Below are 27204 nucleotides of genomic sequence, written 5' to 3'. Positions count from 1 at the left end.
TGAGCCAAAACCACGAGTCAGATGCTTAAGTGACGGAGCCACCCAGGTGCTCCTTCACGTGACTCTTGATTGGCAAAACTTGGTTGGTTGCCGGGAGTATCAAGTTTTATTTTTAAATCTTAACTGAGGTCTAAAGTAAGTAATTACTCCAAAGCTAGTTTTCATATCATACTTAGTGACTGAAGACTTGAGTTAAAATATTTAACATCTTACTTTATTATTGACTTAGTTAAATTGACTCATGTTGTACTTATATGGGCCTCCTGTTTCTTCTGGCCAAGATGACATCAACAGAAATAGTTGTCTCAAGACACACCTGAGAAGGGTTAGATAATTATGTTAATTGGACTGTTGTTTCTTGGTGAGCCTTCCTAGTTTAGCACTTGTTTGCTTTTGGACAGCTACTTCTCAGTTTCCATGTGGCACCATTTCCAAGATGACTTTTTGTGCATGATAATATTAGCCTTGAGTAATTCATGTATCTCCTTCCTCTTTTATTTTATTATGTTTGCTATTTTTAAAAACTCTTTAAAAAAACTTTTAATTGAAATATAAGTGTTCAGGTTGATGAATTTTCACAAACTAAACATATCTGTATAACCGACATGTGACCAGTGTCCCAGAAGCCTCCCTCATGTTTCCTTCTAATCATTGCTCCATGCCCCCAAGGGAAACCACTATCTTGACAAAAGGCTTAGCTTGATTTTACTTGTTCTTGCACTTTATATAAATGGGAGGATACAGTATTTAGTCTTTGCATAAAGCTTCTTTCACTCAACCTTATGTTAGTGATATTCATCCTTATTGTGCCTTGTTCTAGCTTTTCATTTTCACTGTTGTATACTGTTTCATTGTGTGAATATTCCAGAGCTTATCTTTTCACTGTTAATGGACATTTGATTGTTTCTAGTTTTGGCTATTGTGAATTGTATTGCTATGAACATATAAATGCATTTATTTCAGGTATGTATCTGATTTATGAATTGTTATGTCATATTGTCAGCTTTAGTGTAGACTGCCGTTTTTCTAAAGGTTTTATTTATTTTAGAGCGCTCCCGTGTGGGGGGAGGGGCAAAAGGAGAGGGAGGGAGAAACCCAAGCGGACTCTGTACTGAATGTGGAGCCCAACGAGTGTGGAGCCTGATGCTGGGCTCAATCTCACGACCCTGAGATCAGGTCTGAGCCAAAACCAAGAGTCGGATGCTTAACTGACTGCTCCACCCAGGTGCCCCTAGACTGCCAGTTTTTAAAAAAATGGTTGTACCAACTTGCATTCCCACTAGCAGTGTATGAGAGTTTGGGTTACCCTATAAGTTCTGTATCATTGGTATTTTCCATCCTTTTCATTTTAACCATTCTGGTGGATATGTAGTGATAGCTCAGAAAATCTCTGACAAATATCATCTATGGATTTGGGGCATCTTGAGCCTTTAATCTGTCACACCAAACTCAGGCACCCACCAAAGCCTTGATTATCTTTGCTGAGTAGAGTCTTTCTTCTTAGGCCAAGTGTGATCTTCAGTCTGTATTCAAAATTAGCAAATACCCCCAGGGAAGAAGACAAATGATGATCATCAGCTCACCCAGAGAGCTCTCCCATCTCTGGGATTTGCAGTTGATCCAATCCTCATTTCTTCCACAACTCTCCAACATCTTTGAAAATGTGATTTTCTAATTTATCATGGCCTTTTCTGTTTGTTGAAGCTGAATCTGGTTGCCATAGCCTATTATCCCATCCAGAAATGGAAGTTGTCAGAGATTTTTGGGGTTTTCCTCCATCCTTCAAAGGTTCTTCTGGCTGGTCTAAGAATTAAATTGACAGATTAACAGAATAAAATCAAATTAATTTTGTGTGTATAGGAACCATACACAGAGGAGAGGTTCAAAGACAGAAAGGTAAAATGAGGTATATATGACATCCCGCGCTAAGGAGAAGGATGAGGCCTGGGGCCGCAAAGAGCAGGGGGGCAGTTCCAGGGCAGTGAGAAGAACAGATGTTTGATAACTAGCTGTTCGCCTCCCATACACGAGTCACTCAGATACAATTTATTTCTGGTAATAACTACTTCCGGGGAAGACCCCCAATTCAGATTCTTGTAGGTAGTTATGGGAGGGGCCAAAATTTCTCTTGAGCCTGCAGGGTCTTGATTGCCTTCAGCTCAAAATAGCCCACATGCGAAAGTGACACATTTTGGGGAGACTTGCTCTGAACCCCTTCATACACAGTTATGTCACCTATGAATAATGTTAGTTGCTCTTCCCCTTCTTTCTCATGTTTATGTGTTTTATTTTTCTTGCATTATTGGACCAGTCAGAATCATCAGTCTCTTGTTGAATAGAAGAGAGGATAGTGACATCCTTTTTGTGGGGAAGGGGGTTGCAGGTGTTTACATTATTTTACCATTGAGTATGATGATTGCTGTAGTTTTGTGGCTGTTTTTCAGATGAAGGAATTTTCTTCCTTCTATTTCTAGTTTGCAGACTTAAAAATTGTTGAATTTACTTTTTCTGCATCTACTCAGATGATTGTGATTTTTTCACCTTTTTATCTGTTCACGTGGCTCACTGTATGCTTCTGAAAAATAGCCATAGCCCTACCATATATACTGTAGTAATTATCATAGTCCCTTTCATGCATGAGACAATTGTACATACAGTTCTCTCTCTTTAAACTTGCTATATATTTAATCCTGCCATACGTTTTCCTTTTTATTTTTTAATTGAAGTATCATGAGATAATATGGCTCTCAGCCCAGGGACTCTGGCAGATTAGAAGCATTCTTCCAGGCTCCTTTCCACTACCTATCTCTGTTTCCTATGGAGGGAAAGGAGTAAAAGAACTGGAGCATTTATTTTGACCTATATTAATTTTTGGTTTCCTTGTTTTTGTTACTTGGGATTGTAAGGGAGGGGAATGAGATCAGGGAAGGGCTGTGGGGGTGGTAACTGGGAGCTGAGGAAGAAAGCCATATATGATTTCCTTAAGTACCACCTTCTGCTCTTCCCCTTCCCACGCTTCCTCTTTCTCGGTAGTTCCAGCTCTGCCACAGATCAATTGTGTAAATGCCCTTGGGCAAGTCACTTAATCACTGAGCTTTTATTTCCTCCTCTGGGGTTGAGGAGAATGACCATCAGCAGCTGCTGTGACCTGTCACTTAGGGAGAATGGGAAAATTAAATGAGCAGTTTATAAAGCATATGACACTTTAAAAATGAGAGTAATTGTTAGTATTGGTTTGTACTGTGGCATCTTAAATTTTCTAACAGCCTGAAGGCTACCTGTGGGAGAAGGAAGAAGGTGTGAAACACCCTCAGTCCTCAAACTGGAATTCTAAGAAACCTGTAGTTAAGTAACTGTGTGGCAAGAGGTATAAAATGGAGGTTTTGTTTATTTGCTTCAACCTCCATAAAGCCCCTATAAAGTGTTCCATGTTAAGCTGTCGCTTTTGAAATGAACAGCCATTGATATGTATGCACCAAAACTAAATTTTGCAAAAGCACTTATCTCTAAAATGATGCTGCTATAGGATTCCTTTATTTATTTATTTATTTTTCAAAATTTTTTTTATTTCAGAGAGAGTGCATGCACGCATGCAGGGGGAGGGGCAGAGGGAGAGGGAGAATCTCAAGCAGACTTCACACTGAGTGGGGAGCCGCCTCAGGGCTTGATCTCACAACTCTGAGGTTATGACCTGAGCTGAAATCAAGAGATGTTTAACCGACTGAGCCACCCAGGTGCCCCTGTAGGAGTCCTTTCATTATAACCACCTTACTCGTTCAAGGTTCATTTTTTCATGGTAAACTTCTTTCCAGAGGATGCAGAGTTAGAACAGTTGACAGTCTGCCTTGAACAAAGAAAGACAAAGCATCTCATCACAGGAAAATAAGATTTAATTGACAGGATTTTAGTTTATACCCACCTTTATGATCGAGCTGGTATAAAAAGTGAGGTATAGTGGTCCTTATAACTGAAGAGCCATGAGTATATGCTTCCCTGAGAGATGTTGTGATTTTTTTTAGGTCAAGTATTTGAGAATACGTGATCTTATACTGAAGCATCCTAGGGCTTATACCATCACTACCTTGATATTGTCTCTCTTCTGTCTTCCTCAGGGAAGAAAGGATGTTTATGGTGTGGTTCTGATTTCAGGCATTTTTCTCCTCCCCATTCAGGAGCGCCGTAGGCAAGCTCAGCTTCTGCCTATGGTTTTAGGAGTGGGTGGATGGATTCCACAGAAGGGAGGTTTTGATTTATAATTTTGCTATTAGCATGGTCATTCACCTGTTCAAGTTTATAGGTCATGCATTTAGAAATTAGAAATAGATGAGATCTACCTTTAAATATGTCTGAAGCTATGGGGGTGGGTAGGGAGCAAAACACAAAGTAAAATTTCTCAATCTCCTGTTAAATAGTCTGTGAAACACTTAAAGAGATATGAGAAAAAAAGACTGTAAAAGGTCATCTGAATAAAAGATTATTTGCACAAAAAATTTCCTCTTGGTATGGGAATTTGGAAATGACCTGTTTGGGAATTTGATTTTGCACACCTGCAGTTTAGGTCTTTACTTGTCTAGATAAAAATCCGTGACCTTTCAGGGGAAGTTCTGGTTGTAGTTCTATTAACACCAAGCTCTTGTTTTTCTGCTTTATGCCTCCTGTTTTTTTCTCACCACCAGTCCTTTGCTCAGGTATATCCTTCCTTTTATTTGGCATGCTTCCACTTACTTCCTCTCTTTCTCCTCTCTCCCCTCTTAGAGTTAGGTGTCCCCTTTTCATTATTCCCATAGTGCCCCGGGAACAACTTTGTCACTACTTAAAAGATAATGACCTGTTTTCACTCGTCTGGGTTCCTTCAGAGCAAGGGCTCGGGGGCACTCATATTTATAGCTAACATATATGATGTAGTGTCTGCACCTTAAGAGGCCTCCTTAAATGTTCCTTTAGCTGTGAGGGAGCTGGAGTGGACACAGGACTGGAAGTTAAGAGTTGAGTTCTAATGTAACTTGCTGTATGATCTTGGACAAGCGATTTAAGTTCTCTGAACTTCAGTGTCCGTATAAGTAAGATGAGGGGACTAGCCCACCTGGGGATCTTGTTCAAATGCAGATTCTGGCTCAGTGGGTCTCTGGTGGGTTCTGATATCTTGCATTGTTAACCAGCTCTCAGGAAGGGCCAGTGCTGCCAGTCCATGTACTGCAAAGGACTAGATAACATGTAATGACTCTTCCAGCTTTTACCTGTTGTGATTTTAGTCATTGTTTTAAATTCTGAACAGAACTACAAAATATGCTGTAATTATTAAATCTCTCTCCAGTTTATCAGAATGCTGAACACTGACGGTGTTGTGCCTTATGAAGTTTCCAATGTATGATAATGTCACCAAAATGGAAAGCAGTTTTATTGCTCCTAAGATTTTTGACTTAGGTTAAAAATATCAAATAAGTGTCTGGGAAAGCATTTGAGTTAGCACCAGCCTGTCATCTGAAGGTCAGAATTACTCCTGAAGGATTTATGCTAATGAGGGAGCTGGGATGTGATCTCATGAGTATAAATACAGAGACAGGCAAGCTGTTGATGAATTCATTGTCAGAGGAGTTCCCAATCATTTCCTTCAGTTCTCCAGAAGGTAAGAATCAAATTGTTGTAGGATGTGCTGATAGATAGGCTGTAGGGATCCAGACTGTGCCTACTGAATATAGATTGCTGGGGATGGATCTTGTTTGAAGATGTTGGTACTGTTTCTTTTGGCTTTTACTTCCTCAAGAAGTCATGATATTTGATTTGGTAGCATTGCCAGCGTAGAAATTTATAGTTGTCCTTGATTTCTTGTACAAATGGCTAAAAGTAGTTGGATTAATTTTTATATTTGACTTAGAGAATAAATCCATCTCTTTGTGCTCAGTCACACCAGGGATATCAATCAGGCATGCCTTCAATATCTAAATGAGTTCTGTACATGCCTGTGATGAGCTCTGATGGTACATATTTTTTTCCTCTGAAAAAAATGAAAATCTGGACAAGGGGAATGTAGCCTGTAGTGGAGGGTGGTTATCTTACTTCTGATGAATTTTTCACCTCCCACAGAATAAGACCATCCGTCCTACGAAAGTGAGCTGTATTTCATCTCCCCACCACAGCTGTGGGTTGGACAGACTTTTTAGAGCTCCATCATCATCGTCATTACATTTTAGTCATTTGTAGTCCTTGGTTCTCCTAGGCCAGACTAACTGAGGCAAGCACAGTAGAGGGAGTTAGGTGGAAACAATGGCAATGGAATAAGAATACATAGCTTTTGGTTTTTGCTCCCACTTCGTGAAATCCATTACAAGAATCCCAACCCCTCTCTCTAGTAGAGCATTACAGGAAGGAGCGTAGGTTATTCTCTGTGGTACACACTAAGCTTTCCTATTTTCTTTTAATGCTGCCCTTCTTCTTGAGGGTCTTAATGGAGGCTGTCTCATGTCTTATTTAATCTTAACCCAGATTAAAGTCCTTGAAATCAGATACGTACTGAAGGCATTTGTTGTAGTCCAAACAGATTGTCCTTTGGGAAATACCTTAGCCAGGATTATTATCCTTGTGCCCCTCTTTGGAGGCTCAGGTAGATAATTTTCTGTTACCCTGTGATTTTTTTTTTTAACCACAAAACACCTTTTTTAAGACTTTGTACTCAGATATTTTCATCTGTCCTGAACATCGAACTTAATTGGCTTGTGACTAATGAAATAGAAAGGAATTGTTAATAATACCTATAACTTCCAAATTGCTTTTGATTTTTCCAATGGTGATCTTATATCCCAAAAATGTTAGCATTATATTTTATGCTTTGTTTTTCAAGAAATAATTTTTACTATAAATAGGGCACGACTATTAGCACTATGTGATTTTAAAAAACCAGTATTATATATTTAGTATGACTTACAGTATTTTAAAATTCCAAAGAGTCTTCTTAAAAGGAGATCTAGACAACAATCTTAATAGGAGCAAACCTCTTTTTTTATCAGTTGTTACTCAGAAGAATAGTTAGATAATTTCAGAGAGGAAGGTATTCTGATAAAAGCAAACTGAATTTTTCCTTCCCTTATTTTCCATATATTTTAACACAAAAAATAAAGGTTTTATTGGAGATAATACTATGCCTATTTATGCCCCTTCTGATTTACCTTTAAATCTTAGACTTCTCTCAGTCTTTAAGGAGCAGACAGATCTACTTTTATATTCCAGGTGAGAAGAAAATATGCTAGCGTAGGGTCATTTTTCCTCTGTAGTCTCAGATGTTTTGGGCTTTACCCGATTAGTCTATTGGCCTGTTGATGATAAGAGGCTCATTTTTGTCTTTTGTATGATCCCCAACATAGACAAAAATAGCATATACTCTTATTCTCAAAAATATACATAATCCCAGACTCTGGAACATCTCTTCCTTGCACTAATACCAGACAGTACTCCTACAGAATTCTGTGTGCTAACAGCTTCTTCCCATCTTGGTAACTCAGCTTTCCTAGAGAGGAAAGGAGAGGACTACTTCACTAGATTATAAAAATTACTTGGGATCTTTCCCACTTTTTATTTGTTTGTATATACTTTTTCTTTTCTTTTTTTTTTATTTATTTATTTGAGAGAGAGAATGAGATAGAGAGAATGTGAGAGGGGGGAGGGTCAGAGGGAGAAGCAGACTCCCCGCTGAGCAGGGAGCCCGATGCGGGACTTGATCCCGGGACTCCAGGATCATGACCTGAGCCGAAGGCAGTCACTCAACCAACTGAGCCACCCAGGCGCCCTGTATATACTTTTTCTTTTTTTTTTTTTCCCCTACCTTCATAGTTTAGCCCAGGTCTCTTATTTGTATCAGGACTTCACAGGTTTTTTTTTCTCATTGGGGATTGTCGTCCCCTATGTCCTGAGCATGTGTGTATCAGACCCATGAGTTCTAGCTCTGTCCTATCTTTGAATATCATCAGGTTGAGCAGTGTTTTGCTTGATCCAATAATAACCTTTACACAGCCTCACATCTTACTTTAGTAAATATTTCTGAAATATGTGGGGAAGCGGTCATTCGTAATTAAAAACCCATTTTAGGTCAGCCCACTGACCAGCTCATCACCCAACCTATCCTGTCTCAAATACCCATCCATCCCAGGTGCTCTCCTAGATCAAATAGGACTCCACAAAAACAATATTGTTAGCATTTCTCTAACAGAAGAATGAGGGGTAAGAGAGAAGAGAGGAATTAATACCCTGTAGATGAGCTATAGAAAAAGTTTCCTCCAGATATTTTTTTTATCTGATGATGTGTTATATGGGTTTGCTTGATATTATTCTTTATTCTTTAAAAAAAATTAAGCCACAATGCAACAATTAATACTTTTTTTCTTTTTAGTTTTCAAGAGAAGACCTACAGCAAGATGAATAATCCAGCTATCAAGAGACTAGGAAATCACATTATCAAATCTCCCGAAGACAAGCGAGAATACCGTGGGCTAGAGCTGGCCAATGGTATCAAAGTACTTCTCATCAGTGATCCGACCACGGATAAGTCATCAGCAGCACTTGATGTGCACATAGGTACAATTTAAATTGTGAATTGAGCTTGGTTCTGTTTTCTTGATCTAATGTTGACATTTATTAGAACTTTCCATATGTGTGCAAATAAAGACCTCCTAGTTACAGTTTGATCTACCCTACTTTGTACAATAGCTCTGTACAGCTATTGGCAATCTACATTTGTCAAAATCAAATAATCTTACATTTATTTACCAAGACATTTTGTTAGGTTCTCAGCTAAGGTGATCTAGCAGCAAGGAAATTAATTCTAGTCCTTTACATTAGCAGTGGTAATGCTTTCACTTTTGTACACTTTTGGTATACTAGGAAATAATCATATTTTCTAGATTCTTGTGTGCACCTTTCCCTTTAAATTTAATGTGGCTTTAATCAATTGATTCTTACCCCATATGTACATAGGTGTGTTTCTTTTTTTCCTCTCTGAAAAGCTTTTATTCGACTCAATGGCATTTTAAAATTGACGAAATAAGGTAATAACCATCATGTATTGAACAAATAATTATTGCCAAGTACAGCATAGTGCATTTTGCAAATACTTGATTGGAGTTTGCACAGCTCTCTAGATTAGGTATATATAGAAAAAGTGACTGCGGCAAGATAAGGTATTGTGCTCACAATTTCACAGTCAGCAGAGCTGGTAACCCTAAACCTGTGCTCTTACCACTACCCTGTATTATCTCCTGCAATAAAATGTCAGAGCTAGAAAGTTCTAGCTCTTATGAAACAGTAAATTCAACTCTTTCTTTTCCTCCATTGTGATGTGTGAGGAAACTAATGTCCAGAGAGGTTAAGTAATCTGCCCAAAGTCACCAATTAATTAATATCAAAAGCTGAGGCTAGAATCGAAACAGTACCATTTTAGAGCAGCCTGTGCCTAACTTTCTCTGACTATATGATTGGAGTTGTCATGTTAATGGAAGTTGCAGATCATCTGCAATCCATCTGTATTTTATAACTTTCAACATAAAAAAAAGATTTGTGGTATGTATTTTTTTCTTCTCTTTCAGGTTCATTGTCAGATCCTCCAAATATTGCTGGCTTAAGTCATTTTTGTGAACATATGCTATTTTTGGGAACAAAGAAATACCCTAAAGAAAATGAATACAGCCAGTTTCTCAGTGAGCACGCAGGAAGTTCAAATGCCTTTACTAGTGGAGAACATACCAATTACTATTTTGATGTTTCCCACGAACACCTAGAAGGTGCCCTAGACAGGTAATGCTGAATACTGTATGAATTATCCAACTTTGTGCACTTTATTACATTAATAGTAGTAACAGTTAGTATTTTTACAAAGATGTCTTCACAGCTTTATAGCTTAACAAAAAGTATTTAAACCAGTATTTTCCCCTGTGTTTTATAAAAAAGAAAAAAATAATGGGTGATATTATATATCTTGTGGTAGAGGAAAAATAATGGCATGACTTTAAACCAGTCTTTAGCCCTACATAATATTTTATTGACTTATAAAATTCTCACCAGCTCTCCCCATTCTAACTGGTATTCCATATGAAGCATGTCATGAAGAATAAACTGTAATAGTGTCATGGATTTCTTTTCAAACATGCTCCTATTCCAGAATGCTAGAACTTAACTATTCTGTTCTCCTTTAGTTACTCTAGTCTCAGGGATACTTAGTGGATATAGAATTTTTTTTTTTTTATTGAAGTATAATTGACATTGTATTAGTTTCAGGTATATAACATAATGATTCAATATTTGTATACATTACAAAATGATCACCATTATAAGTCTGGTTACCATCTGTCATCATACAAAGTTACAAAAAATTTTTTCTTATGAGAACTTTTAAGATTTACTCTTTTGCAGCTTTCAAGTTTGCAATACCTTATTATGGACTATAGTTACCATGCCATACATTATATCCCCGTGACTTTTATAACTGGAAGTTTGTATCTCTTGACTCCTTTCACTCACCTCCTAAATCCCCTTTCTTCTGACAACTGCCAGTCTGTTCTCTGTATTTATGAGTTTTGTTTTGTTTTTTTACATTCCACCTATACATGAGATGATATTTGTCTTTCTCTGACCTATTTCATTTAGCATAATACCCCTAGGTCCATCCATGTTGTTGCAAATGGTAAGAGTTCATTCTTTTTTTTTTTTTTTAAACAGCTGAGTAGTATTCCATTGTGTATATTCACTGCATTTTCTTTATCCATTCGTCCATTCATGGACACTTTGGTTGGTTTCATATCTTGGCTATTGTAAATAATGCTGCAGTGAACATAGGGGTGCTTATATCTTTTCAAATTAGTGTTTTTTTTCCCCTTTGGATATACACCCAGAAGTGGAATTGCTGGATCATGTGGTTGTTTTATTTTTAATTTTTTTTAAAGATTTATTTATTTGAGAGAGAGAGAGAGAGAACATGAAGGGGGGAGGGTCAGAGGGAGAAGCAGGCTCCTCGCTGAGCAGGGAGCCCGATGCGGGACTCGATCCAGGGATTCCAGGATCATGACCTGAGCCGAAGGCAGTTGCTTAACCAACTGAGCCACCCAGGTGCCCTTATTTTTAATTTTTTGAGGGTTGTTGTCCACAGTGGCAGCACCAATTTACATTCCCACCAACACAGGGGTTCCTTTATCTCCACATTCTTGCCAACACTTGTTATTTCTTGTCTTTTTGATGATAACCATTCTGGATGGTGTGAGGTGATATCTCATTGTGTGACACAGATTGTTTTGACCAGCTGTTTCAACCCTGAGGACATTTTGTGAAAGTATTTTCTGGAGCAAGCTCCATTAGGCCGATTTAATTTCTTGGTCAACTTTCTACACAGCTAACTGTCTATAATTTTTTGTCATATTAGTGGTTTGACTCATTATCCAAAGTGTAATTTTTCCTTGATAACTTTTTATAGTTTTCTGTATTGCCAAGAAGGTATAATTCTGCAGCTTTTTGATGGGTCTGTAATGAATTTTGACTTAGCAGTTTTAGTAATAGCTTTATTTGCTTACTTATATTAATAATAGTCATCACATTTTTTAAAAAACCTAGTAGTTTGAATTTATTCCTTAGTGGAAAGAACATGAACAGGGAAGAGACATGGGTTTGGGATACATGGCTGGGTAATAGTAGCCTGTTTCTTAATTCTAGTTATGTTTCAGTCTTTAGGCAGCAGCTTTGAGGTGTAATCATCTTTTGTATGTATTCCCAGAAGACTTCCATTAATGAGTTCCCTGGGATCATACACTGAATTTAATTTCCTGCTTTACAAATGCTACAGCAGATGTTCATTATAATCTCTGTATGATGGAGGATGTCTGTTACTTGACTCAGAGGATTAAAAAAAAAAAACAAAAACACTTGTATAAGAGCATCTTTTTTTTAAGATTTATTTTAGAGAGAGAACATGTTTGTGGAGGGAGGGCAGAGGGAAAGGGAGAGAGAATCTTAAGCAGACACTGTACTCAGCGCAGAGATGGTCATGGGGCTCCATCTCACGACCCTGAGATCATGACCTGAGCCGAAACCAAGAGTCTGATACTCAATGGACTGTGCCATCCAGGCACCTCATGAGAGCATCTTTTTAAAATATTGATTATACCGTGTCGTTACCATGACCCTTTCACATGGACCTCTCCAGCTATGATATGTAGCTTTCCCAGTTTCCCAGCTTAAGCATATTGAGATAGGTAAAAGAGCTTGCATGTCCAGAAATATCTGTTTCTCTGTATCTTTGATTATAGACTCCAGACAGATGGACTTTTCCTTTGGATTGGTATGTGTAAAGTGCTTTGCACAGTATCGTATTTACTGTGTGCATAAAATAAGTATCAAGTAGTGATTACAGTCTCTTTGGCAGCTGAACTGTGAAGTGCAGTTGCTGAGATGTCTATAGATCCAGGAGCCTGTTAGGCCCTATTCAGACAGCCTCTGCTTGTGGCTTCATCTGAATTCTGGATCTTGTTTTTATAGGATGAGGTCTAAAGTTTCTTAAGATTTACTCTATGAAATCATGCTTTAAATTGCAACCTGATACAGGAGAGTTAACTTATAACTAAAGTTACTTTATTTTTTAAAAAAGATTGTATTTACTTATTTATTTGAGAGAGAGCATGAATGGGGGTGGGGTGGGGGAGGCAGAGGGAGAAGCAGACTCCCTGCTGATCAGGGATCCTGATGTGGGCTCGATCCCAGGACGCTGGGATCATGTTCTGAGCCGAAGGCAGATGCTTAACCAACTGGGCCACCCAGGCGCCCCCCCAACATTATTTTAGTTTAAACTTTGGTACTACTAATAAAGGATAGCCTCAAGAGAAGCATTTGATTACCTTTATGTTAGAGTTACATGCTATGTTATTTGTTGAATCACTGGTTATTAAAATTTTTAAATTCTCTTAATATTTTGTAAAAGCCCATAATTGTGTCTTAGTCAAACTACTGTGTGATAGGATTTTCATTCCATTATTTTTAACCCACTAGTTAAAGTTTTTCTCCATAAGAAGAAAGGATATTCAAATAGAGCCTTTAAAAAATAGGTCACTTGGAGTGCCTGGGTGGCTCAGTTGGTTAAGTGTCCGACTCTTGATCTCAGCTCAGGTCTTGATCTAATGGTCATGAGTTTGAGCCCCATGTTGGACTCCACGCCCAGCATGGAACCTACTTAAAAAGAAATTTTTAAAAATGTAGGTCACTTAGTTTGTCCTAAAAATGTCTGAATCTTATTGCAGTTGCACCTAAAACTGTAAATTTAAGATTGATTTGCCCAAGAACTGTCACCTGCCTTTTCCTTTTTTGGAGATTTAGCCGTACATAACAAGGATTTTCATGACTTGCCAAATTGCATATCTTAAATAGATTGCTACAGTCTTCGTAAGTCTGCCTTGACTTTTTGCTGTTGTGATGTTTTGACTTATATTAAGAAATATGTATTTGGTTTTTCTGTCTGTTCTTGGCCCATGCCTCATAAAACCCTTGGAATTTCCTAAATGATGAGAGTATTAAATGTGTCTTTTGGTATGTTAATAAGGTGACTTTGGGGAAGCCCTTGGGTAACCTGAGGGGGGCTGGTTTCCAGGGCAACTAGCCCTGTGATTGGAAGGTTGGAACTTTCACTCCTGTCCCTAGACCTTCCAGGAGTGGGAGGAGGGGCTGGAGTTCAGTCACCAATGGCTTGTGATTTAATCAGTCATGCTCACGTAATGAAGCCTCCGTAGAAACCCAAGAGGACAGGTTTTGCAGAACTTCCAGGTAGGTGAAAACATGGAGGTTGGGGAGAGTGGCCTCCATGCCTCTTCCTGTGTACCTCGACCTGTGCATCCTTTCCATCTGGCTGTTCCTGAATTACATCCTTTTATAATAAACTGGTGATCTAGTAAGTAAGAGGTTTCTCTGAGTCCTGTGAGCTGCTGTAGCAAAATAATTGAACCAGAGGGGGTGGTGGGAACCTCTGATCTGTAATCAGTTAGTTAGAAGCCCGGGTACAACGTGGACTTGGGATTGGCATCTGAAGTGTGTCCACTGAGTATGTTTTCACTAATATCCCTGGGGTAGGTTGATTTCTCTGAATTTACATATGTCCAATATTTTTCTTTTACTTGGAACTTATTTCACATTTCTTTTTCTTGGTAGCAATAGTAGTTTTTTTGGTTCTGTAGAATTCATATTTCTTATCTGTTAAGTTTCAAACATTTTTTAAAGGCCACTCTTAAAATAACAGCTTTTGAATTGTTAATTGTGTTTCACACCCTTAGGTTTGCACAGTTTTTCCTGTGCCCCTTATTTGATGAGAGTTGCAAAGACAGAGAGGTGAATGCAGTTGATTCAGAACATGAGAAGAATGTGATGAACGATGCCTGGAGACTGTTTCAGTTGGAAAAAGCTACGGGGAATCCCAAACACCCCTTCAGCAAATTTGGGACAGGTTTGTCAACAGCGGCTTTCATGCATTAGTTTCTCTGACCTCATTTAAACCCATGGCCTCTTTTCACAGTATTGTATTTTACAGTTCAGGTTAGAGGATTTTGGAACTCCCCATTCCTAGTTCCCTGTTCTTTATAAACTCACAGTCCTGAGAAAAGGTTGTTCTATTGTTGCTACTCTGTTATTGCTTACCGTACCCCTACACTTAACGTTATCTCTCTGGTCCCTGTGTAGGCATTTATATTTGTGACTTGTGACCTGAAATGAGGCTGAAGCTTAGGTGTATGAGCTTCATGGAGAAAGTGATGGGTTATTAAGAAGAGTGATTGAATATGAAGTAAGTTTGATGGATAAGAAGATATAAAATGGAATTCAGAGTTTAGAAGCAGTAAGAGTGAAGTCAGTGTAACAGGTGACTAGCATTTTGGCTGGTAATTCAAAAAGATGTCAAATGGGCTCTTGGCAATGGACCTCATACATAAAATTCTCAAAATTATGGTAATAATGACCTAAGCAATTATTTAACCCTCTAGAGGACTACTCTGGCCATCATTCAAACAGGGGTCTGAATATTTAAGGAGCACAGCGGTTAGAGATGTGAATAGAGGTTAAGTAGCATTTCAGAGAGAGAATAGATCCTTGTATTCTGAAGTCTACCTTCCAAATAGAAGTGCTTTTTTTAATGCTCACTTCAAGGCTTGTCGAATTGTCTTGCTCCCCTCACCTCCACCTCTACCCCCTACACATGCTTAGCATCCCTCATGGGGATGGTTCTGTGGGAGCTTGAACGCTGTAGAAGACACACCAGGTCCCTGCTCTCAGAGTGCTGCAATCTCCTGGAAAGAGATTAGAGGTGGGAATGACAGGGAGTAGAATAACATCAGTGTGGAGATTCTGATTTCATATTTGTACCCTTTTTCTTTATTCAATTTTTCATTAAAAAGTACATGTTTAATTTAAATATTTAAACAGTACAAAATTCCTTTTAAAAAAAAAGCAAAAACAAAAACTCTTTTCTTCATCTACTCCTGCCAGTCCCACTCACCAGATGTAATCGTTGTTAACAGGTTGCTATGATTAAAATACTGCTTTGGGGATTATAAAATGGCATAAAAATAATAGATTGTTCAGTGCACTTACAAATTTATGCATCTTATATAACTTAATTTGGGAATGTTTTTTTAAGACTATAAAGACAGCTTTCTTTCAGTTTGGATACCATTCCAGTATATCCCAACAGCAGCCAGGGAATTAGCATAGCTTTGCAGAATTAGAAGGAGTTTTTTTTTTTTTAAGTTTATTTATTTTTTTTAGTAATGCTACACCCAACGGGCTCAAACTCCATGACCCCAAGAGTAAGAGTCACATGCTCTTTTGACTGAGCCAGCCAGGTGCCCTGCATTAGGCGTTTTTATTTATTTAATTAATTTATTTTTTAAAAAGGGTTTGTTATTTTAGAGAGAGAAAGAGGGAATAAGCAGGGGGAGGGGCAGAGGGAGAGGAAGAGAGAATTATAGGAGTTTTTAAACATTGTGATTAGAAGCAGTAATATTATATTCTTTAGACTTACCTGGCACTCAATGTCAACATCATTGGTAAGAGGAATACTGTGGTCCCTAAAATGTCTATGTAATGCTGAGTTGTTTGAAGGTGGTTTTTGGGTGCACCTAGATGGCTTAGTTGGTTAAGTGTCCGACTCTTGATTTTGGGGCTCAGGTCATGATCTCAGGGTTGGGAGAGATTGAGTCCCATGTCAGGCTCTGTGCTGGGTGTAGAGCCTACTTAAGATTCTCTCTCTCCCTCTCCCTCTGCTCCTCCCCTGCCCCCCCCCAAAAAAAAGAAAGAAAGAAAGGTGGCTTTTGTAGAGAATGTCGGCATGCATGGTATATCAAGAAGGGGATGTGAGTTGTAAAAAAAAAAAAAAAACAAATTTCAAAATCATTACATCCAAATGGTTGTTGTCTTTTAAGTAGTCTCTCTGGTAGGTTAGACTTACACCAACAATGCTGCTATTGTGCAGAACATGTTGGAGCTCCTCTTTGAGAGTTGCTTTCTTTTAAATAGCCTCACTGGTGACAAATCATAATCAGCATAATCAGGAAGCAGCCACAAATCTTCCAGAAATAAATCCGGTGAATAAGGCGGGTGATATTACTTCTGGTCACAAGCAAGGAACAATCTTAAATGTTCTAGAGGAAGGTTTTAGGAGTGATGGGCAAAGAGAAACACTGAATGGTCAATAATGTGTGGATGGATTCTGAGGGCATGCTTTTTTTTTTTACTTTAAATTTTTTATTGTTATGTTAATCACCATACATTACATCATTAGTTTTTGATGTAGTGTTCCATGATTCATTGTTTGTGCATAACACCCAGTGCTCCACGCAGAATGTGCCCTCTTTAATATCCATCACCAGGCTAACCCATCCCCCCACCCCCCTCCCCTCTAGAACCCTCAGTTTGTTTTTCATAGTCCATCATCTCTCATGGTTTGTCTCCCCCTCCGACTTACTCCCCTTCATTCTTCCCCTCCTGCTATCTTCTTCTGGATTAGGTTGGTTGCTGTATAGAACTTTTCATAGCCCAGATTTTCCTTCATGCATCCCAACAATGTAGTTTAACATATTCCTCTGACCTCTGTCACAATTTCCACAAATTGGCAGTTGGGGTTTTTTTGGACAAGACTTCATAGGTGGTTATGTGTTCTTCCATCAGGGGCATATAAGGTCTAGTTGTCTCTCTATTTGTAGTGTTGCAACCATTGATCCTCAATGCATCGCCTCCCTAATTCTAATTTGGTTATTTCTCCTACTATTTGAATAGTAGTTGTTGTAGGAAAGGCAGGACAAATGCTTGATTCATTCCCTTCATTTACAGTTTTCAAAATAATGAGTTGGTTCCCTAGCATCCTTGAATGATGACTCATTTGTTTGGACATTACAAATATTTGATATGTTTCAGCCCACTAAGTCATTTAATATTTCCTAAGTTTTTCCATGGATGTTGTTACTGTCTTGTTTTTTTCCTTGCTAGGATATGTGTCTCCGGAAAACTAGAAATTTAGGGAAATCCGGAACTGGATTAATCAAGTGTACAGGTGCTTTATTAGGGCCTTTGTGAGGTTTTCACTTATAGTCCTGTCTCATAACTTGCATTTTGTACTTGAATGTACTAACCCAGGGGCAGGAGAATTGCCCTTTTTAATTCTATAGGAAAAATCATGTGTGTCTCAAAAGGCTTTAGTCTCTTCCAGGATTTTTAGAAGATTTTACAGCAGGAGGAAAGAATGTTTTTAGAAAAAAAGATTTATAATACAGTCAATCCTTGAACAGTGTGGGAGTTGCACAGTCCCCTATCGGAGCCAGCCAGGTGCCCCTCTTGTGTAAATTTTGACTCCCTAAAAACTTAACTACCTATAGCCTATGTGGACCAGAAGCCTTACCAATAACATAAACAATCAGTTAACACAGATTTTGTATGTTGTATGTATTGTATACTGTATTCTTAAAGTAAGCTAGAAAAAAGAAAATGTTAAAATCATAAAAGTACATTTATAGTATTTAATTGTATTCATTTACACACGTACTGTATTTGTTGAAAAAAGTCCGCATAAGAGTGGATCTGTGAAGTTCAAACCCATGTTGTTCAAGGGTCAACTGTAATTTCAAGTAACTAGCTTCAGATAATACTAACTTTTAGAATCTTGGGTTTTCAGAGAACATTTAAGATTTTCATGGTTATAACTGTCAAGTTGACCTTTCCTTGAAAACCTTATCAGACATACAGTTGGAGACAGCTTTAGATTCTAAAACAGTTTTCTAAAACTTCAAACTCAGTCTTTCCTACAATGTAAGGAACATATTCCTGGCTTCAGAATTTTCCAGGAAAATAAATTCAGTATTTGTATCAGTATGAGTTTGTAAGCTTTTCTATTTTTAATAGAATTTAAAGTAGTTGTTACAGTGAAAGTATAAGATCGTATTTACTGAGTTTTATAGTTTACAGAACCTTTTTCATCTCCATTATCACTTTTCATCAGCTTCACAACAACCCAGGTTAATATTAAATAATTATGTTCTGACAGGGGCCTATGCTAAGCCTTTACACGCACTGAATATTCATTTAATACTAGCAATCCCATGAGGTTGGTTCTCTTATTATTCTTAGTTACAAATAAGGAAGCTGGGACCTAGTGAGGTTAAGAAACTTGCCTGTGTCTCACAGCTGGGAGACAGAGGAGTCAGGGATTGAGCCCCAGCTCTTAACAACTGGGCATGTATCCATATTGCCCCTATTTTGCAGATCAAATAAATGACCCCTTGGAGATATTGAGAGACTTTTCCAAAGTTGCTTAATTGATACATGATGGAGTCAGGACAAGAAACCCTGACTCTCCCATCTGCCAAGCCAATGCACTCTCCAGTGGGCCCAGAGTGGAAGTGTCCCAGTCAGCAGCCCTGATGTCCTCAGTCCACTGCTGGAGCTCCCTGGAATGGTAACAGAGCCAGAAAGGTAGGAGTCAGGATTTGGATAATGGAATTTCAGTTTGCTAGGAATGACCTCGCTGAGTTAGCACTAAATTAGGACAGTATGTGTCTAGAGACTGGAACTGGTTGATATTTGGTAACCCAGCCATATTCACATTGTTCTCCATGCATGGATTCTTAGGTAGAGGAAAGTCTTCTAGACCATTTACTGAGCTTTCTTCTCTACTTCAGTGCCATGGTTTCTGTGATATTCTCAGAAGCCAGGTTTCCTTCCTACAGTTCACGTCGTAACAGCAGTAGCTGCTGTTTATTGTGTGTTTATTTTGTTATACATCAAGTATTCTGTTGAATACATTAACATTTTTACAGATTTATTATGTCATAAAAGAGGTTCAAAAGCATTTGCCAGATCATTCTCTACATAGTACTTAAAGACACGGAGCATTATAAATACAGCTTGACCATCTGATGTACTCTTCTCCACTTGCATTCTCCCCCCTGCTTCTGGGACATAACCACCTTAAGTTTGGTGACTGTCAAGTCTTATGTGTTTTTTTTTTTAAATATCGCTAGTCATATATTTACCTCTAAGGAATATGTTGTATAGTTTTTAGTTTTACAAAAATGGTATTTTATTGTGAGTAATCTCTGCTACTTGTATTTTTTCATTCACCATTGTATTTGTAAGAGCTGGTGAATGTACCTCTGGTGAGTTTTTAGATTTTCATTGCTGCTATTTGAAAAATTCATTGACTGTATCACTGTTTATCTGTTTTCCTGTTAATAGAATAGTGCTGCTGTGAGCAGTCTTGTACATGTGTCCTTCTGCACAGAGTTCTTTAGGGTACATGTATCCAGCAGCAGAATTACTGTGTAGTGGAGTATGTACATGTTCACATTCAGTAGATATTGCCAAATTGTTGCTTACAGCAGTTGATTCAGCTTATACTTTCTCTTGCAGTGGCTGAGTTTTCATTTCTCTGCATCCCTAAACAGCAGTTGCTGTCGTCAGACTTTTGTATTTATGCTCTTTATTGAATGTTCAATATTACTCGTAAGCTTTTTTATATGAATTTTTTTTTCTAATTTGGTGTAAACCTACCAGTGTCAGAATCGAGATTGAGCCTAAGAGAAGTAAAATAACTTGTTTAAGGTCATGCAACCAGAAGATGGCTGAGGCTGGATTTGGATTAGGGGAGAGCTCTGTGAACACCAAAGCCAGTACCTGTTCCTTTGCAGCTCTCTGCGTAAGGGTCTTGCCACCAACACTAGCAGAGCCCAGTTGATGTAAGGACTAATTATGGAGTTCTGTGCTTTATGTCCTGCTTTTCCTTTCATTTCCTCATCTCACTGTTTCTTGAGAAATTCCATCAGTAGCCTTCCTGTTTTTAGTAAACTCTTTTAAAGGATTTGTTACAAAAGGATTAATAAACTTAACGGCAAGCCTGACTGTTTGGCCCATTTGTTTTTTGGATTTTTAAAATTATTATGGGGCGCCTGGGTGGCTCAGTTGGTTAAGCATCTGCCTTCAGCTCAGGTCGTGATCTCAGGGTCCTGGGATTGAGCCCCGTGTTGTGCTCCCTGCTCAGTGGGGAGTCTGCTTCTGTGTGCTAAGTAAATAAATAGAAATAGAAATAAATAGAAAGAAAGAAAGAAAGAAAGAAAGAAAGAAAGAAAGAAAGAAATAGAAAAAGAAATAAATAGAAAGTCTTTTAAAAAAATAAAATTTGGGGGGCGCCTGGATGGCTCAGTCGTTAAGCATCTGCCTTCGGCTCAGGTCTTGATCCCAGAGTCCTGGGATCGGGCCCCGCATCGGGCTCCCTGCTTGACGGGAAGCCTGCTTCTCCCTCTCCCACTCCCCCTGCTTGTGTTCCTGCTCTCACTGTGTGTCTCTCTATCAAATAAATAAAAAAAAAAACCTAAAAAAAATAAAATAAAATTTTTGTTATATTTACAAAACAATACCCATTTATTAGCTTCTAGTTTTATAGGTCCAAAGTCTGGCATGGCGTGGAATTCTCTGCTCGGGGTATCACAAGGCTGAAACCAAGATATTGACTACATAAAGTTCCCATTTGGGAAAAACATCTTCCAAGGTCATTTTTAATCATTGGCAAAACTCAGTTCCTTTTAGCCATAAGACTGAGATCACCATTTCCATGCTGGCTATCAACCAGGGGCTGCTCTGAGCTCCTAAATGTCACCTGCATTCCTTGCTACATGGTCCCCTCTGGCCGTGATGGTGTGCTGGTCAGTTCTTTCTTACTCTTTGAATCTTTGACTTCTTCCTCTGCCACTTGGCAGGGAAAATGCTTTGTATATATATAGATTTATTATTTTAAAAAATATTTTGGTTGGCTCATACCTAGTATCCATGTTTCTCTGTCAGTGGATTGAGAGTTGACTATCCTGATCCCAAGAGAGTCATAGTGGAGAACCTCTTCCTCTTTCTGATTCAAGTACCTCTGAGGATATGGCACTGCCATGCTGGGTTGTGTTCCCAAATGGACTGTAATTTCCTTCTGTCATCATGTATGAAAGAATGAAAACATCTAGGCAGCAAAGACATGGAATATGTAGATTCATAGAATAGTATCTCTTTATAGCTAAAAGCCACTTTTCAGAGCAAATGTGACTGAGCTTCTGTTTAGCAGTTTGGCCAGAGATCCCATATCATTAGATTTAGAACCTCAGGTGAGCTAGATTGTTGTTGATAGTGACTCCTTTGGCTCTTTTTTCCTTTTAACTTTGTGTTGTAAAGTATAGCAAATAGGCAGAAAAGCGTGTGTGTGTGGTTCTGATAGATTATTGTTGTTTTTACTTTTGCTGCTATTTGAAGAATCAAGTAGATGAATGTTCTGTTATTATTTATGTATGAATCACTGAGTTTTCGAAAACTGAGCACACCATGGAAGCAGGGAAGAAACAGAGCATTACCTGCACCTTATTAGCCCTCTTTGTGCCCCTTTGTAGTCACTATCCATCCACTAAGGGTAACCTCTGTCCGACTAATAGTAACCCAAGTTAGTTTTGCCTGTTTTTATGCTTTATTAAAAATGAAATGAAAAAGTGTATATTCTTTTGTGTCTGACTTTTCTCACTCTGCCTTGAGGTTGTGAACTTCATTCATACTGTTGCATATAAACAATGGATTATTCATTCTCTTTGCTAGTCTAGTATTCTGTCACGGTTCTTTGGTTCATTTTAATATAGCATTGTCAGTGTTTTGCCATGATCTGTGTTTTAGTGTGTTTTGTGTATGTTCCTACTTTATCTCTATTTTTAATTAATTTTTTAAATTTTTTTAAGATTTACTTATTTTAGAAAGAGAGTACGTGCACATGAGTGGGCACATGTGGGCACAGGGGAGGGGCAGAGGCAGAGGGAGAGAAGCAAACTCCCCACTGAGCACAGAGCCACGAAATCATGACCTGAGCCTCATGACCTGAACCGAAGCCAAGAGTCAGATGCTCCATCGACTGAACCACCCAGGCACCCCATCTCTTATTTTTTAAATGGGGCTAAAGATAAAGGATAGGAACTAGAGTGGTAGGATATTCAGGTGCATTAAAATTAAAGCAGAATATTGTAGAGCTGGCTAACCTGAGGGAACTTTTAAGTTCTAGATGGAGGCCATGATCTTAGTCTTCATAATCTTTGATCTGAGGGCTGTTTTTTTTAAACCCAGAATATTGACCTGATTGTGAGTAGGCAAATCAGATGACATTTAGACTAAAAATCTGGTTTTGATCTCACACTCACATTTATAGTCTATGGAAATAAATCTTAATTTCTCCAAACTTGAGTGTCCCGGTGTGTCATTTAGTTCACATATTATAGAAATCTGAGCTTCGCAGTCCAAATAACTAAGGAAACTGTAAGGACTAGTACCTCTGGGATTGAGGCTTTTAGAATCTTCAATTAGTAGAAAAGGAAGGCACCATCAGTACTCAAGTTTTACCTTAATATGAGTGACCTGAAGGTCACTTTTTACCCAGCAAAAAGTGCTTTTTCTTCAAGATTATTTATTTGAGAGAGAGAGAGTGAGCACAAGTGGGGGGCAGAGGCAGAGAGAGAGAGAGAAAGAGAGAGAAGCCGACTCCCTGCTGAGCAGAGAGGCTGATGCGGGATTCGGTCCCAGGACCCTGAGATTATGACCTGAGCCAAAGGCAGACGCTTAACTGACCGAGCCACCCAGGTGCCCCTCTGCTGGATACTTTTAAGAGCACCTGAATCCCTCAAGTAGAGTGAGGGGATGTCTCAGGACCCCAAGCAAAGCAAATCTGGAATTGAACTGCATCTTAAGTAAGAAACTGAGAGGACTAGTTAAGAACCTGAAAACTTGGCTAGGAGGCTATTGCTAGTGAATATTGAGTACATTTGATCGCTTTGTGACTAGAAAAAACTTAACAAGCACTTTCAAGGCTGTTGCTTGCACACTCCACTAGGTCTGTCTGATTCAGGCATTGAGGCATGACATCTTTGATCAGGACTATGCATCTGTATGGGGCTAAAGACTGGATCTAAGAATGCTATCTGGTGGTTCTCTCTAGCTACCCAACTTAATGAAAGGGACTCTTCCGATGCCAGTTCAGCACAACCATTATAATGACTCAAGGAAAGAAAATATATAAAGAATGTGTTCTTTTTTTTTTAAGATTTTATTTATTTGACAGCACAAGTAGGCAGAGCGGCAGGCAGAGGGAGAAGGAGAAGCAGGCTCTCCGCTGAGCAGGGAGCCCGACATAGGGCTCCATCCTAGGACCCTGGGATCATGACCTGAGCTGAAGGCAGACGCTTAACCGACTGAGCCACTGAGGCACCCCAAGAATGTGTTCTGCCACAGTTTCATCTCTGTAGATTAAATACAGCAACCCATTTAGTAGTGTAAGCAGGAACAACAATAAAGGTTGTTATATGAGGATTTTAGGATATTTCTAGTCAAGATGCCATTCTTGGGGAGACACCAATCATTAGAATTCCATCTCCGAGTCTCTAAATGGCAGGGTTTTTATTAGCAAGGTAGTACTTAGAGATTGTGACCATTTGCTTTTGACTTGCCTAGTTTACCCTAATTGAGTTATTAAATTTCCTAAGAGATCTCCGTGGTATGTATGTATGAATGTATGTGTGTGTGTGTGTGTGTGTGTGTGTGTGTGTGTATGTATACACATTGCTTGAGACTTATAAAAATAGCATTGCATCCTATTTTTACCAGTCTAGATCAAATCCATGAGATTTCACATCACAAATTTAATGTTTCAGCCAAGAATAGTACATTTCTTTCCACAAGTAACTTGGCAAGTTCCAAACAGATCCCTCAGTGACTTTCTTCAATTAATTATGGAGCACATAGGGAATTAAAAATTAAAGTAAGTGTGAATGGAGGCCATGTAGATCTCATTTTGTCCTATAAGTGCTCATAATACCTACTATCTCATAGGGATTTTAAGGTGTATAATTTTCATAAAGGCCTTTAAGTTCCTGAGGGAACATTCTCTGTAGTTTAAAATGTTATTAATTTGTATTCTTCTTTCCTGTTTATCCAGCTTATGTTCAGACATAGTAATTAATCATTATGTATGTTAGCTAGAACTCTACTTTATAGCAATGACTTTAAAACTTTAAAGTCCACATATTTTTCTTTTTCTAAGAAGTGTTTTTCTTCCTTTTCAGGTAACAAATATACTTTAGAGACTAGACCAAACCAAGAAGGCATTGATGTAAGACAGGAGCTACTGAAATTCCATTCTACTTATTATTCATCCAACTTAATGGCTATTTGTGTGTTAGGTCGAGGTAAGAATCCTTAAAATTTTTCATAGACTTGGATAATCTTAGGTTTTCCATTTGGCTCTTTCAAAGTATTGGGAGAAGGATATATGGCCTTTTATCTGCTCAGAGGCTTTTGAAAATGATTTCCTTGTTGGAGAAGGAACAAGGGATTTTGTTTTTAACTCTGTTCTAAAAAGGAATATAGATGATTTAAAATGGAGACCTGAGAAAAATATAAATTACTAGTAGGTACTATAAACATATAAAAGCAAAGAAAGGAAGTATAAAGGGAAAGATTAACAGATTTGACCTTGTAACAATTCAGAAAACTAGGAATAAGATTTAAAAGGCAGATGACGGGGGAAAAAAAGGCAAACGAGACACTGGAAAAACGATTTGCAATATAAACAAAGGTTTGACTTTTTATTTATTGTATTATTTTTTAATTTTATTTTTTAAAGTTTTTAATTGCAGTTGGTTAATATACAGTGTTATATTAGTTTCAGGTGTACAGTATAGTGATTCAACAATTCTGTACATCACCCAGTGCTCATCACCACAAAAGTGCACTCCTTAATCCCCATCACCTATTTCACGCATCCCCCTCAACTTCCCCTGGTAACCATCAGTTTGTTCTCTGTCATTACGAGTCTGTTTCTTGATTTGTCTCTCTCCTCCCCCCCCCACTTTGTTTTGTTTCTTAAATTCCACATATGAGTGAAATCATATAGTATTGGTCTTTCTCTGACTATTTCACTTACCCTTATACTGTCTAGCTCCATCGGTGTTGTTGCAGTTGGTAAGATCTCATCCTTTTTTATGGCTGAGTAATATAATCCATTCTGTATATACACCACATCTTCATTCATCTGTCAGTGGACACTTGGGCTGCTTCCATATAAAGGTTTGACTTTTTAAATGCAAATTAAGTAAGACAATATAGTGTTTCCTCCTGTTAAATTACCATAATTTTGTTTTTAAGTAATACTCATTATGGTGGAGCAGTGCCCTTTTGTATTGGTGATGATGTATACCATTTATGCAGTTGTTCTAGACTTTCTGGAGAACAGGTTAACATGGTGCATCACCCTTAAAAAGTTTGTTTTTGGGGCACCTGGGTGGCTCATTCGGTTGAGCGTCTGCTTTTGGCTCGGGTCGTGGTCCCAGGGTCCTGGGATCAAGCCCCTCATCGGGTAGCCTGCTTCTCCCTCTCCCTCTGCTGCTCCCCCTGCGTCTGCTCTCTTTCTCTGTCAAATAAATAAATAAAATCTTAAAAAAAAAAAGTTTGTTTTTACTTCTGGAAATGCAATCTAAGGAAATAACCAGAGTTCAAAGAGTTGATGCACTAGGATGTTTCTGTCAATATAGTATTAGTGAAAAGTTAGAAACGATCTGATTGTTCATTAATAGAAGATGGGTTAAATAATGATGTTATAGCTATGTAATAGGGCATCTTATAGAAAATTGCATCTCTTCTCTCACTTTCTATTCTCCTACCTCCTTTACTTTTCTTTACAACATTTATTACCACCTGAAATACTAAATATTTATCATTGCCCACCATACTAGAAAGTAATTTACTTGAGAATAGAAGCTGTTTTGTTCACTGCTTTGTCCCCAGTGCCTGAGTTAGTGCTTGACACATCATAGGCACATGGTAAAATATATATTGAATGAATAATTCTATGACAGTGTTTTAATAACATGGGAAAATATTCTTAATATGTCCAATGGAAAGCAAAAGCACTCTAAAACACTATGTGCTATATGATCCATTTGGGGATTTATAAAAAATTATAATAGACATATATGGTATAGACATAAGATAAAATAGAAAAACATACTAGAAATTTAATGTGATATAGTAGTTGAGAACTCATGCTCTAGACTCTTACAGCTTGAGTTTGAATTCCAGATATACCACCTACTTAGCTGTGTGGCCTTGAGCTAACAGAGTTACTTCAGATCTCTGAACTCTAGTTTTTACATTTTTAAAATGGAGGTATGCTACCTCATAACCTGTTATGAGGTTTAATCAAGATAATGCAGAAGTGTTTAGCATGGTACCTGGCACATAGCAAATGCTCCATAAACAGTAGCTACTTTTAAGCATCCCATAAGCATAAGATTATGAATGACTTTTGTTTCTTTCTTTTTACATTTGTTGTTAGTTTTCTACTTTTGGAAAATGTTACATTTGTAAGTAGAAAATAAACAACTATATATATTTTAAGTTGGTAATAGGAACCAGGATATAAAATGGGTCCAAGGAATGAAGCCAATGAAATAAAAAGTGTTTCTATAATTCTCTGTGCTTGCTAACAGTAGCTAGTTCTAGAGTGTTAAATATCACTTGGTATTTAGAGCCTAGTCCTGGGAATATTTTTGTCTGTGTTGTATTGAGATGAAAAACACTTGATTTCAGTAAGCACTTACTGGGCAAGTGATAATGACAACAGATGAATCAGGCAGCAGGCCTGCCTTCCTT

The 27204-nt window shown here is 38.1% G+C and overlaps 1 protein-coding gene across 5 annotated transcripts in view; it reads left to right on the top strand.

Annotated features, from left to right (window-relative positions):
• Positions 1 to 27204, top strand: part of IDE (insulin degrading enzyme) — a 98549-nt gene that overhangs the window by 21486 nt on the left and 49859 nt on the right. For 4 of the 5 annotated variants that reach the window (XM_027593218.2, XM_027593184.2, XM_027593195.2 and 1 more), the window contains exons 2-5: positions 8381 to 8565; positions 9573 to 9780; positions 14286 to 14455; positions 24618 to 24740. In XM_027593218.2, the coding sequence (XP_027449019.1) occupies positions 8381 to 8565; positions 9573 to 9780; positions 14286 to 14455; positions 24618 to 24740 (686 nt within the window). The remainder of the gene's footprint in view (positions 1 to 8380; positions 8566 to 9572; positions 9781 to 14285; positions 14456 to 24617; positions 24741 to 27204) is intronic. The other variant, XM_027593210.2, reaches the window with a different exon arrangement.

This window comes from Zalophus californianus, chromosome 15 (assembly GCF_009762305.2).
Source record: "Zalophus californianus isolate mZalCal1 chromosome 15, mZalCal1.pri.v2, whole genome shotgun sequence".
In the NCBI taxonomy this organism is placed as follows: Eukaryota; Metazoa; Chordata; class Mammalia; order Carnivora; family Otariidae; genus Zalophus; species Zalophus californianus.
Note: the sequence above shows the minus strand (reverse complement) of the source record. Positions and strands in the feature narration are given on the sequence as shown.